Source organism: Salvelinus sp. IW2-2015, linkage group LG32 (genome assembly GCF_002910315.2).
Source record: "Salvelinus sp. IW2-2015 linkage group LG32, ASM291031v2, whole genome shotgun sequence".
NCBI classification, from domain to species: domain Eukaryota; kingdom Metazoa; phylum Chordata; class Actinopteri; order Salmoniformes; family Salmonidae; genus Salvelinus; species Salvelinus sp. IW2-2015.
Window position 1 is genome coordinate 12173127 of NC_036871.1, and position 13079 is coordinate 12186205.

At 47.5% G+C, this 13079-nt stretch overlaps 1 protein-coding gene and 1 pseudogene across 1 annotated transcript; one reads left to right on the forward strand and one right to left on the reverse strand.

Moving 5' to 3' along the window:
• The window catches only part of LOC111956970 (nucleoprotein TPR-like), a 16761-nt pseudogene extending 9778 nt beyond the window's left edge, over positions 1–6983 (forward strand).
• prg4a (proteoglycan 4a) lies at positions 6551–10952 on the reverse strand (the record flags this gene model as incomplete). Its single annotated transcript, XM_023977680.2, has 6 exons — positions 6551–7385; positions 8567–8794; positions 8909–9065; positions 9244–9383; positions 9897–9983; positions 10217–10952. Coding segments are annotated over 6 exons (1455 nt in total), but the record flags the coding sequence as incomplete, so codon positions are not given.
• Positions 10953–13079: the final 2127 nt, after the last annotated feature.

Consider the following 13079-nt stretch of genomic DNA (forward strand, 5'->3'; position numbering starts at 1 on the left):
CACACACACACACACACACACACACACACACACACACACACACACACACACACACACACACACACACACACGGGTTGGGAACAATTCATTCAGTTTCCAAGTCGATTTCAGAAACCGAATCGAAATGTAATAGTTGAGTAGGCTCAACTCGACTAAAAACTCAATTATAAACTGTCCAAGAGATTTCTGTCCAAAAGATTTTTGTCCAGTAATTTTCTAATCCAGAATTCTCCACACTAGACTCTGTACCTACTCTGTACTTACTCCCCTCCTCCATAGAACCAACGCGTCAGTGACCAGAGCCAGATACAGAACCTGAGGGAGACCCTGTGCAAGGTGACCACTGAGAGGGAAGCTACCAAGAAGGAGCTGGACGCCAAGAACCTGGACATCCAGGAGAAGGCCAAGACCATCACGCAGGTCAAGATGAGCGGCCGCCGTTACAATACCCAGTACGAGACGCTGTAGATGCAACTTGACAAGGTGTGTGGGAGGGTGCGGTGGGGGTAGTGTTTGTGTGGGATCGGGGATTCGTGTGTGTGTTTGCATGCCTTTGTGTACATTTGTTGAGCCTGCACGTTTTAACTTGTTTTAAGCTGTACCTGCACTTGCTGTATCATGTGTGTGCATCTACAATGACAGGGGCCAGTCAAACCTTCACTGACTGACTAATTCTGTTCCATTCTAATGCTATGCTCCTCTCCGCTTCCCATCCATCTCTTATCAGCTGGTGGCAGAAGCAGCAGCCAAGCCAGCCCAGGAGGAGGTGCAGGAGGCTCAACTGCAGGTCCAGCAGGCTCAGTAGGCCTCGGCCCAGGAGATCCAGAGCCTGAAGAAGTCCCTCAGCCAGGCCCGAGACCAAAATCAAAGACCTGGAGGGACAACTGGAGGGCATACAGAAGGTACTAGTAATGTACTTTATGTGTATGGAGCCAGTGCCTCCATAGAGTCAAGTAAAGTTAGCATGCAGAAGGTAATTGAAGACCTACACAGTATGTATGGAGCCATTTAAGTTGCTCGTTAGAGAACCATCCGTTATGATCAGATAGGTACTGTCATATTGTCCATATCAAAGACTGAAGTTATGAACCTTTGATTGTATTTGAATTTCAACAAAAAAGGGTTGTGTTTTTTTTTTAGAGAAGGGGCATGATTGTTTGTCATGGTTCTTGTCCACCCTGGTTCTGGATCATCCCTCTTGTCTTTTTACTGTACCTCATTCACCATACATCATTACAAAACAATTGACCCCCAAAAGCCCCTCTAATGGCAGCAGGCACATATGTCTCGTATGGATGAATAAAGTATTCTTCTTCTCCATCAACATGTTAGACTGTGAGTGAGCGCGACATGGAGATGGGGGGTCTGAAGCAGGAGGTGACCCGCATCCCGGAGCAGTCTACCCAGGCCCAGGGGGAGGTGACCAGGCTGAGACAGGAGCAGCAGGAGAAGACGGCCCCGGAGGAGCCGCTACGGCAACAGATGGCCGACGAGGAGGAGAAGACCAAGAAGGCCTCCATGGGTTCCAAGCAGAAGCTCAACCAGCTCAACAGTGGAAAATCAAGAAGCTGATTGAACAGCATGATCATTACACAAGTGCACCTTGTGCTGGGGACAATGAAAGGCCACTTTAAATGTGCAGTTTTGTCAAACAACACAAACACAATTGTCAGAATTTGGCAGTACATCCAACTGGCCTCACAACCTCAGCCCACGTGTAACTACGCCAGCCCAGGACCTCCACATCCGGCTTCTTCACCGGAGACCAGCCACCCAGACAGCTGATGAAACTGTGGGTTTGCACAACCAAAGAATTTCTCCACAAATTGTCAGAAACCGTCTCAGGGAAGCTCACATGCGTGCTCGTCGTCCTCAGTCTTGACCTGACTGCAATTAGGCGTCGTGGGCAAATGTTCACCTTCGATGTCCACTGGCACGCTGGAAAAGTGTGTGCTTTACGGATGAATCCCGGTTTCCCGGTAGAATCCCGGTAGATGACTAACAATGTGTATGGCGTCGTGTGGGTCAGTGGTTTGCTGATGTCAACGTTGTGAACGGAGTGCCCTATGGTGGGGTTATGTTTAGGGCAGGCATAAGCTACAGACAACGAACACAATTGTATTTTATCGATGCCAATTTAAATGCACAGAGATACCGTGACAAGATCCTGAGGCCCATTGTCGTGCCATTCATCTGCCGCCATCACCTCATGTTTCAGTATGATAATGCATGGCCCCATGTCGCAAGGATCTGTACACAATTCCTGGAAGCTGAAAATGTCCCATTTTTCTGTGGCCTGCATACTCACCAGAAATTCCCCCTTGAGCATGTTTGGGATGCTGTGGATCGACTTGTACAACAGCGTGTTCCAGTTCCCACCAATATCCAGCAACTTCGCACAGCCATTAAAGAGTGGGACAAAATTCCACAGGCCACAATCAACAGCCTAATCAACTCTATGCAAAGGAGATGTCACGCTGCATGAGGCAAATGGTGGTCACACCAGGTACTGACTGATTTTCTGATCCACGTCCCTACCTTTTTTTATTTATTTTTATGTATCTGACCAATAGATGTATATCTGTATTCCCAGTTGTGAAATCCATAGATTAGGGCCTAATGCATTTATTTCAATTATATGAACTGTAGTCTTTGAAATTGTTGCATGTTGCGTTTATATTTTTGTTCAGTGTATGTCTCTCGCATGTTTTTGTAGTCCAGATTTAAAGAAATTATTTAAATGATGTGAGAACTATCTGGGATATTTGTGTCATGACCTCTAAGATATATTTAGGTCATTTGATTCAATGAAATGTTGTGTGTGTGTGTATCGGTGTGTGTCCCAGTTGCAAAGGAGCAGCTGGCCAAGGAGGTGGAGGATATGAAGCAGCAGCAGGAGGAGCAGGAGGTGCGTCAGCTCCCTCAAGTCCTGGTATGAGGGCCGTCTCCACCTACAGGACCGAGAGATAAGGGAACTCAAAGACCACTGCAACGAACAACCTCAGAGGGACGAGCCCCGCGACCAGGGTAACAACGCAGCAGCAGCAGCAGAGAGCTCCAGAACAGAGGCATGTCAGCCAGAGGACTAACCAAGCTGCAGACGGGATGGTAGAAATATGTCTGAATCATACACTCTTAAAATAAATACTGTTTTGAAATCAAAAGTCAAAAATAACGGACACGTACCCAACTCTTAACACCATAGTTTGTTTCTCCCGTTTCTTACCAAACAGTGGTTCTTCCAGCTCTTCAGAGCAGCCCCCCACCGCCAACATCAAGCCCACCCCGGTGGCGGGTGGTGCCCCCAGTAAACCTTCCCCGATGCCTGGGAGCAAGTCCACCCCCAGAGCCAGCATCCGACCCATGGTTCCCGTCACGGTGCCCACCCCCACGGCCACTGTCATTCCCCATACACAGTCTGACAGCCAGGAAGGTGAGAGGAGTGGCTCGGTATTATATATTCGGCATAAGATGGTATACTGTCACCCAGGGCAGCAATAGATAGTATACTGTCCCCCAGGGCAGCAATAGATAGTATACTGTACCCAGGGCAGCAATAGATAGTATACTGTCCCCAGGGCAGCAATGATGGTAGTACTGCCAACCCAGGGCAGCAATAGATGGTATACTGCCAACCCAGGGCAGCATAATAAGACGTATACTGCCAACCCAGGGCAGCAATATATATAGTTCCCCCAGGGCAGCAATAGATAGTATACTGTCCCCAGGGCAGCATAGACGTATAACTGTCCCCAGGGCAGCAATAGATGGTAACTGCCCCCAGGCAGCAATAGATAGTATACTGCCCCCAGGCAGCAATAGATAGTATACTGTCCCCAGGGCAGCAATAGATGGTATACTGCCAACCCAGGGCAGCAATAGATGGTATACTGCCCCCAGGGCAGAATAGATATTATACTGCCACCAGGCAAAATGGATAGTATACTAACCCAGGCAGCAATAGATATTATACTGCCCCCAGGACAGCACTAGATAGTATACTGCCCCAGGGCAGCAATAGATAGTATATGTCCCCCAGGGCAGCAATAGAGGTACACTGTCCCCAGGCAGCAATAGATAGTATACTGCCCCAGGGCAGCAATAGATGGTATACTGCCCCAGGCAGCAATAGATGGTACTGTCCCCAGGGCAGCAATAGATGTATACTGTCCCCAGGGCAGCAATAGATGGTATACTGTCCCCAGGGCACAATAGATGGTATACGTCCCCCGGGCAGCAAATTATAGATATACTGTCCCCAGGGCAGCAATAGTGGTATACTTCCCCAGGCAGCAATAGTTAGTTATACTGTCCCCAGGGCAGCAATAGATGGTATACTGTCCCCAGGGCAGCAATAGATGGTATACTGTCCCCAGGGCAGCATTAGACGGTATACTGTCCCCAGGGCAGCGATAGATGGTATACTGTCCCAAGGGCAGCAATAGATGGTATACTGTCCCCCAGGGTAGCAATAGATGGTATACTTTTAACCTGACCTTGAACCCCTATGTGTGTTACCCCTGCAGGGCTGCAGTCCTCTGAAGGTGGAACCCCAGTTGATAAGTACATTTGATTTATATATTAAAGCAATTGAAATTCATATTTTATATTTTCCTACTATGAGGTAGAGGAAGAGAAGGATGATGATGATGACCAGGGGATGGGAGAAGAGGAGAGCTACGAGGGGAGCGGAGACACCAACGAGCTGTACGAAGGAAAGGGAAACGTGACGGTCCCTGAGACCTCGGAGCCTGCTTCGGAGTTCGAGGAGAGCATGGGAGCTACAGACTCCAGCTCCCAGAAACAGGCCGACTCACAGAGCGGTGAGGGAGAGATGGACTGTTTAGTACGGGATTCATATTAGGAAGTCCCTCAGTTGTCAGCAGATGAAACACTGACGACTGAGGGAGTTTTGTCCGACAACTGAGAGCATTTTGTATGACAATTGAGACTTCCTAATATGGATTCCGTATTATGTAAAATTCATCTTTCACTTTCCATGCTGGGAAAAGAAACAGATAGAAGTGAATAGAAACTTCGGGCAGATGTGTGTGACTTAGTGCCTGCCGTATCAGAGTCCGAGACATGAGTCCTTTCCTCTGCTTCCAGGTGAGGGGAGCAGCAGCACCACAAGTCCTTGCCCATGGCCATGTCCGAACCCCCCCCAAGAGAACTACTACAGCCTACCCCTAGTACTCTACCACCTTTTCCTTTTCCTTCTCTACCTCCTCCTCCTCCTCCGTCCCCAGCCTCAGCCTGGACCCCTGTCAGGGGTGCCTGCCCCAGTCCATTCCCTGCCGACCCCCTGCCCCCACTCCTCTACATTCAGCCTGGGACCCCAACCCACACAGGTAAGATCCTGATCCAGAAAAACATGGGCTTTCAGACATAGATACAGATATTCAGATGTAACCTGTACTAACAAGCTTGATACTCAAATACAATACTCAAAATGTACTCTGAATCAGCTGTGCAAAAATGTTTTGTCTAATTTAGTGTCCTTGTGGTTGTTTATCCCACAGAGGCTGTCTGCAAGTCAGGAGTGGCTTCGGAACAAGTCTCTGAATGTCCTTGAGTGGCCCAGCCAGATCTCTGGAGAGACCTGAAAATATCTGTGCAGCAACTCTCCCCATCCAACCTGAAAGAGCTTGAGAGGATCTGCAGAGAAGAATGGGAGAAACTCCCCAAATACAGGTGTGCCAGGCTTGTAGCGTCATACCCAAGAAGACTTGAGGCTGTAATCGCTGCCAAATATTCAGAGTAAAGGGTCTGAATACTTATGTAAATGTGATATTTCTGTTTTTTATTTGTAATGAATTTGCAAAACATTCTTAAAATCAGTTTTTGCTACGTCATTATGGGGTATTGTGTGTAGATTGATGAGAAAAAACAACAAGTTAATCCATTTTAGAATAAGGCTGTAATGTAACAAAATGTGGAAAAAGTAAAGGGGTCCGAATACTTTCAGAATGCACTGTATTTGTGTTGCTCATACACACTTTTCTCTCCTCTCAGTACCAGTGGTGAAGCGTCAACGGATAGCCAGGCTGAGATGGACTCTGCCCAGCCGTCAGACGATGCCAGTGTTTCTTCCACAAGCCAGGAGCCCACCTCCAGCTCGGCCGGTCAGTACCGCTTTCCCTCTTTCAGAGTCTCTCTTTGTCTCAAACTCTCTCACACACTTTTTATTTTCAGTCTCTCTTTCTTGTTCTCTTAACCTTCTCTCATCCCTGCTTACAACCTCTTTCTATCGCTCTCTCTGTCTCTGTCTCTCTCTCACTCTCACTCTCACTCTCACTCTCTCTCGACACCAGCAGCAGTGTGCAGCCCAAGCCCTTCGGCCGCCCCATAGCCCAGCACTCTCTACCCATGAGGACATCCAACGGAGGCAGGACGCTCATCCCCAGAGGAGGTGAGCGTTCATCTCCATTGACTTTTTAAGTTTTGAAGGCCACTTTTAACCCAGAACAACATGGTATGAGTCCATTCAACTAAAGCAGTGGCGTTGCCGCCGTACTCTTACGTCATAGAAACACACGGCACAACAAAGTAGATGAGAAGCTTTTTTTTTATTAGTTTGATAAAGCCAGAGAAAGTAAGCGGCACAAAGGACACATTGTATACTTTTGTTTGGCATGTTGGATTACATGTGACACAAGAATGGTTGGAGCAGGGTTGCGGTCATGCAAGAGATATTTAAACCCCCCTGGTGTGGTCTTAACGTGGTTTCTTGTCAAATGTTTTAGCTGATGTTTGAGTTCAGAGGTAGCTATTTCAAGGCACATCAAAACAACACTCAAAGAAGCTCTAGTGAGCCGAGCTTAAGAAACACAATTGAGAGTTATACACTTCATGAAGTGGCAATTTTGGATGATGTCTAATGGCTAAGATTGAACCTGTCTCTTCTCATCCCTTCCATTCAAGGTATGGGCTTCCCTCGAGCAGGAAGAAGCCCTTTCGGTAGAGGAAACCTACCCCGCTAATGATGTCATCATGGACTGCTCCATGATGTCATCATGGACTGCTCCACTCAATCATAATGTCTTAGTCTAATAAAAAAATCCTACCAATTTGTGATCGTAAGAGAGAGAAATGGTTAGATTTTTTCTTCCCAATTTTGTATCAGCAGATACCATGTGCTTTAAAAGCGTACATTTTCTTTAAAAAATTCAAGAAGAATAATTGTTCTGTTGCTTTTGTTTTCCTAATATGGAAAAAAAAGAAAATGGTTGCCATAGGTGTGCTCTGTGCGTTGTTGGTCCATCCATAGGGAATGCTCTAGATACAATTCAGCCACTTCTTGATGGAGTTTTGGCGGGGATCATCATTGTCTGGTTTGGCCAGAGCAGGCAGATCACCAGATATCTTGATGTTGAAGTACAGAGCTAAAAAGGGAATAGTGTTCGTGTTAACATATTGACTTAAAGGTTTACCAGACCCTTTTTAAACAGAACAGCTGCAGTTGCACAGGATATTTAAGAATTGCATGTCAAGGCAATGTTTATGCATCTGACAAATACAGCATATGATAGAATATATTAGTAATACTTCCTTATTATACTGGATCATTACTTATTTATTTTGGACTGGTATTTCCTGTATGAGGGTCTTTCTATAAATAATGGGGCCAATGTCTGACATTGGCTTCAACATTTCAAAATGATTTTAAATAAAAATAAAAATGATTTTCATGCCGTTCCACATGTGTACTTAGAGGAATACAAGCGAATATATGCATGTTGGCCCATAACTCCTCCTATACATCAACATAGGCCTAAAATAATCCTTTAAAGGGATACTTTGGGCAATTAGGCCCTTTATCTACTTCCCCAGAGTCAGATGAACTTTTGGATACCATTTTGATGTCTGTGTCCCGTATGAAGGAAGTTTGAGGTAAGTTCCGTGAGCCAATGCTAACTAGCGTTAGCGCAATGACTGTAAGTCTGGGTATTTATTAGCATGCTAGTAATCAACTGGACACCAAATGCGCATCCTACAAGTATTATGCATGATTATTGAAGAACCACGTTAATGGCCATATCGATTTATGTTTTACGTATCAAGGTAAGGTGACCCTTTCGGTTAGAAGCTTTCAATTTTGCAAGGCATATATTGTTTTGGATTTGTGTGCCCGTTAACTGTTTTCACCCCGTAACGTAAGGAGACACAAAATGTTAAATAATAATTCTGAGATCTCTACCAAAAACTGTCCGACTGCTAGATCCAGGATTCTTACAGGGTTCAAGTTCATCCATTTAACTGATTAATGCTTAATATATGACATAACGACAACTTACACTGCCATAAATGCATGGACAGAAAAGTTTTATATCGCATGACTTTGGACAAATCGTCAGGACACCAACCATGATAACGGTTAAACATAGGTTTTAAATCAGCTCGTGAATTTCATTGACTAAAGCTATGATCCCCCAAGTCGTCCAGTGTAGGAAATCCTCACTGGTACCCTAGTTTATAGAAAGACCCATAAACAGTATTTTGCTGATGTAATAGATATTTTGGTTATCAGATGTACAGTACATCGTGAACATTGTCGTAGACTTACGTCCAGCGAAGAGGAAGTAGTCGTATCCGTCGGCCTTCTTGGGGCTGGGGACAGACACCGCTGAGGTCACTGAGGAGGGAAAGCCTTTCAGAGCCAGCTTGATGTCGATCTCGGCTCCCAGACTCATCTCTGTTTGGCGAGCGTGGCGTTTCTTTGCACTGGACTTGGATTTCTTGCCACAGACAGTGCTACTTCCTGCATGGTACGAGTATTTCTGCATGGTGCCTCCTGTGGGAGAAAGAAATGGATGTGGATTGAGTAGAGCGAACTCATTGGTGTAACTCATCATGTTAAGCAATGGGAGTAGGTTAGGTAGTGGTAATCCTCAAAGCTCTCCTTTACCTTTCTTGAAGAAGTAGACAGACTCAGGCCTCCTCCTGGTAGCAGGCACAGGCAGGGCTGCAGTGATGGTGCCAGTCAGACCATGAAAACCAGAGGCAACAGATTTGGGGTAACCAGGCTCCATGTTGCCATTGTCCATCCTCCAGTAGTCATCACCCTGAGATGGACAAGCGATGGGGACATTATATAGGCTATGCGAAAAGGATCCGTGTGACAATATCCCAATCCCATCGAAAGTGTTTAGGTCATTAGGTTCCACCTAGGCATCTCTACTGCCCCAACCCACTGAGCTTTTCCCTGGTTCTAGGTTTTTTCCCCCGGCAGTTCTACAGTACCTTGATGATGTAGCTCTTGCCCTGGCAGTTGGTGCGGGTGAAGGCACTGTCGATGGGGGAGGGGATGCCCAGCTCCTCTGTGATGTTGCGAGCTGGCCCATGGTCCTTGGTGATGGGATCTATCGTCCAGAAGAAATTACCTGGTTGGGGGCAACAGAACCACAATCATTAGGAAACGATGCATCAAGTAACTATTTCCTTTAGGGTTTTAGGCTACACATTGTCGTGGCATGACAACGGGGCGGCAGGGTAGCCTAGTGGTTAGAGCGTTGGTCTAGTAACTGAAAGGTTGCAAGTTCAAATCCCCGAGCTGACAATGTACAAATCTGTCGTTCTGCCCCTGAACAAGGCAGTTAACCCACTGTTCCTAGGCCGTCATTGTAAATAAGAATTTGTTCTTAACTGACTTGTCCAATTTGTAAGTCGCTCTGGATAAGAGCGTCTGCTAAATGACGTAAATGTAAACATTGTTATGCTATTTCGGGAAAGGAAAGTAGCAGACAATTATTCATATTTTTTTTGCTGCTTTGGAAAAGCTACTTGACCTTCATAAATATTTGATTAGTAAGTAATGAGTAAGATAGGACAGAGCTAGCCAAGAGCTAGCCACGAGCTAGCCACGAGCTAGGCCACTATGCTCCACACACACATACCCTTGAAGATGAGAATGATTCCGTTGGCCAGAGTGGTCAATCCGTTGATGGGCAGGTCACTGCAGAGGTCTGGGTTACTGTCGGCATCTAGAGTAAAGAGTTCACGTCCGTGTGGGGAGAAGCCATTAAAATTGTGAACAATGTTTAATGTTGTCATTTACTGTATAATATAATAAGTATAACTTACTGTTTAATTGCTAAATACCTACTTGACACTGATTACATGCACATTAAATCAATACTCAATTGATGCAGTAGATATCCTAAAGGTTACTGATGTAGAAACACAACATAGTATCCAATCTACATAGCATCCCTACCTGGTAGACCTGTGTTGGGGTTGTTGTAGCCCAAGGACTTGGTTATTCTTGCCGTAGTGCTGGGGTCTTTGAGTCCCAAAGCCTTGGCTATGTCTGCCAGAGTGATGGGTTTTTTGGGGTCGTTGAGCCCCAATGCCTTGGCTATGTCTGCCAGAGTGTTGGGGTTGCTGGGTCTTTTAGGGGCGTTGGGGCTGTTGACCCCCAAGGCCTTGGCTACGTCTGCCAGAGTGCTAGGGTCACTGAGTCCCAACGCCGTGGCTATGTCTGCCAGAGTGATGGGTGTGTAGGGGTCGTTGAGCCCCAAGGCCTTGGCCACATCTGCCAGAGTGTTGGGTTTTTTGGAGGTTCTAGGGTCGTTGGGGTTTTTGAATCCCAAAACCTTGGCTATGTCTGCCAGAGTGATGGGTTTGTTGGGGTTCTTGACCCCCAAGGGCTTGGCTATGTCTGCCAAAGTGCTGGAGTCATTGAGACCCAAAGCCTTGGCTATGTCTGCCAGAGTAATTGGTTTGTTGGGGTCGTTCAGCCCCAAGGCCCTGGCTATGTTTGCCAAAGTAATTGGGTCATTGGGGCTGTTGAGCCCTAAGGCCTTAGCTATGTCTGCCAGATAGCTGGGGTTCTGGGGGGGGTTAAGGTCATTGGGGTTGTTGAACCCCAAGGCCTTGGCTATGTCTGCTAGAGTGCTGGGGTCTTTGAGCCCCAAGGCCTTGGCTATGTTTGCTAAAGTGATGGGGCGACAAACCCATCACTCTGGCAGACATAGCCAAGGCTTTGGGATTCAAATACCCCAAAGATCCAAAACACCCTCCCAAATGTGTCCCATACACTTCTGACAGACGTAGCCACGGCCTTGGGGCTCAGTGACCCCAAAAACCTATCACTGCTGGCAGACATAGCCACGGCTTTGGGACTTAATGACCCCCAGCACTCTGGCAGACATAGCACCAGGCTCGGGTCTCACGACCCTCAACAACCCATACACTTGGTCTGGATGAGCTCACGGCCCTGGGGGTCAACAACCCCAACGACCCTAAACCCCTCCAAAACCCCAACAAACCTACTCACTCTGGCAGACATAGCCAAGGCCTTAGAGGCTCAAAAACCCCAACAACCTCTTGGTTTAACCCTGGCTTTGGACATGTTAGCTAAGGACTTAGGGCTTCGAAAAACTCTGCCAAATGACCATCACTTTGCGAAGACGATGTCCAAGTGGCGCTGGGGCCAAAAGCCCCAGCACTCTAGAGACATGGCCAAGGCTTTTGGGGTTCAACAACCAGACCATTAATGTCCTCCCCCAGAAGCCACTATCTGGCAGACATAGCTAGGTTAGGCTTAGGTTTGTCATAGGCCCAATGACCCAATTACTTTGGCACATAGCCAGGGCCTTGGGGCTGAATGACCCAAAACCATCACTATCTGGCAGACATAGCCAAGGCCTTGGGGGCTTCAATGGACTGCAAGCAAATTGGGCAGACATAGCTCAAATGGGCTGGGGGTCAAGAGCTTCCGGAGCGATTGAACCCATCAGGGGGCTGGCAGCATCGCGCAGGGTTTTGGGTATTTTCAAGGAAACGCGCCAATAGGATCCGAGAGCCTTGGTGTTGCGCCCTCCCAGGAGGTCCAACCTTTCTGTGGTTAGACGGGCTTGGCGGGTGGTGTAGCAATTCGGGCTTTGGGGTTTGTCAGGGGTGACCTTGTTCAGGCAAGGCCTTGACTCTGGGGGTGGCAGTACCGGAGGTTAGCGGCCTACGCTTTTGGGGGCTCGTTGGCTAATGAAAGAGTTTGGCACAATGGGCGACTCTGGGAGATTCGCAGTTTAGGGCCCGAGTGCTTTATGTGGGTTCTAACTGGGAGTATGTCCTGGGAAACTGACCCTAAATATTGTTAGAACAACACTCTGGAAGACTTATAAGCCAAGGCCTGGGGATTCAAACAGACCTTTTTGCCAACAAACAGTTTCATCACTTCTGGCATTGGTAGACATTTGGCTCAGCGGGCCCGGTTTGGTGGGGTTCATAGGGACTCTACTGACCGTAAATGCTCCGATAACCCATTTGGATAAACATATTTACCAATGTGTTGGCTTGTGTTTGTGCAGGGTTTTGCTGCGCTAGACATCGCCAAGGCTTAGGGGTCAAAAACCCCAAGCGGAAACTTTGGTTGCACTTGGCTACTGTGGCATCGAGCATACGCCAAGGGACTTAGGGGGGTTGGCACAGGCCTTTGGTAGTTGAGTCTTGGTTGTTGGGGTCGTTCGCGGTGGTCTTTTTGCCGTTTGGTTTGGGAGGTTTGAGGTTATTTGTGTGGGGTTGGGGGGGGTTGGTTTGGGGTGGGTTGGTTGTTGGGTGGTTTTTGGCGGTTGGTTGTTGTGTGCTGGGGTTTGGGGGTTTGAGCCGGCTTGTTGTCAGAGGGTAAGAGGTTGTTGGGTGTTTTTTAGCTAAGGCTTGGTATGGTCTGTCGGTGATCGGTTTGTTGGGGTTTTGGAGGGGTTTTAGGGTGTTGGGGCGTTGTGCCCCGGGCCGTGGTATGTCGCAGAGTGTGGCTTTGTTTGGGGTCGTTAGGCGGGGGTCTGGTCTGGTTGTTGCGGCGGTATTGGTCCTTTGTTCTGTGGCGTGTTCGTTGGTTGTGCGGTTGGCACCTCCTATACCGGGAGGGCGTTTCTTCGAAGCTTGTCATTTGGAGCAGAGTGTTGATGGGGAGCATATAATCTGTGGTTAGGGGGGTTCGGAATGGAAATGGGTTTTCCAATGGCGAACAGTGTGTTGCTAGAAGCCTAAGCTCGACTATGGCGTCCAGTGGCTTCTATAGGGCGTTGTGCGTGGAGTGGTTGGGGGGAAGGAAGCTACACTGCATGTGGCTGGGTCTG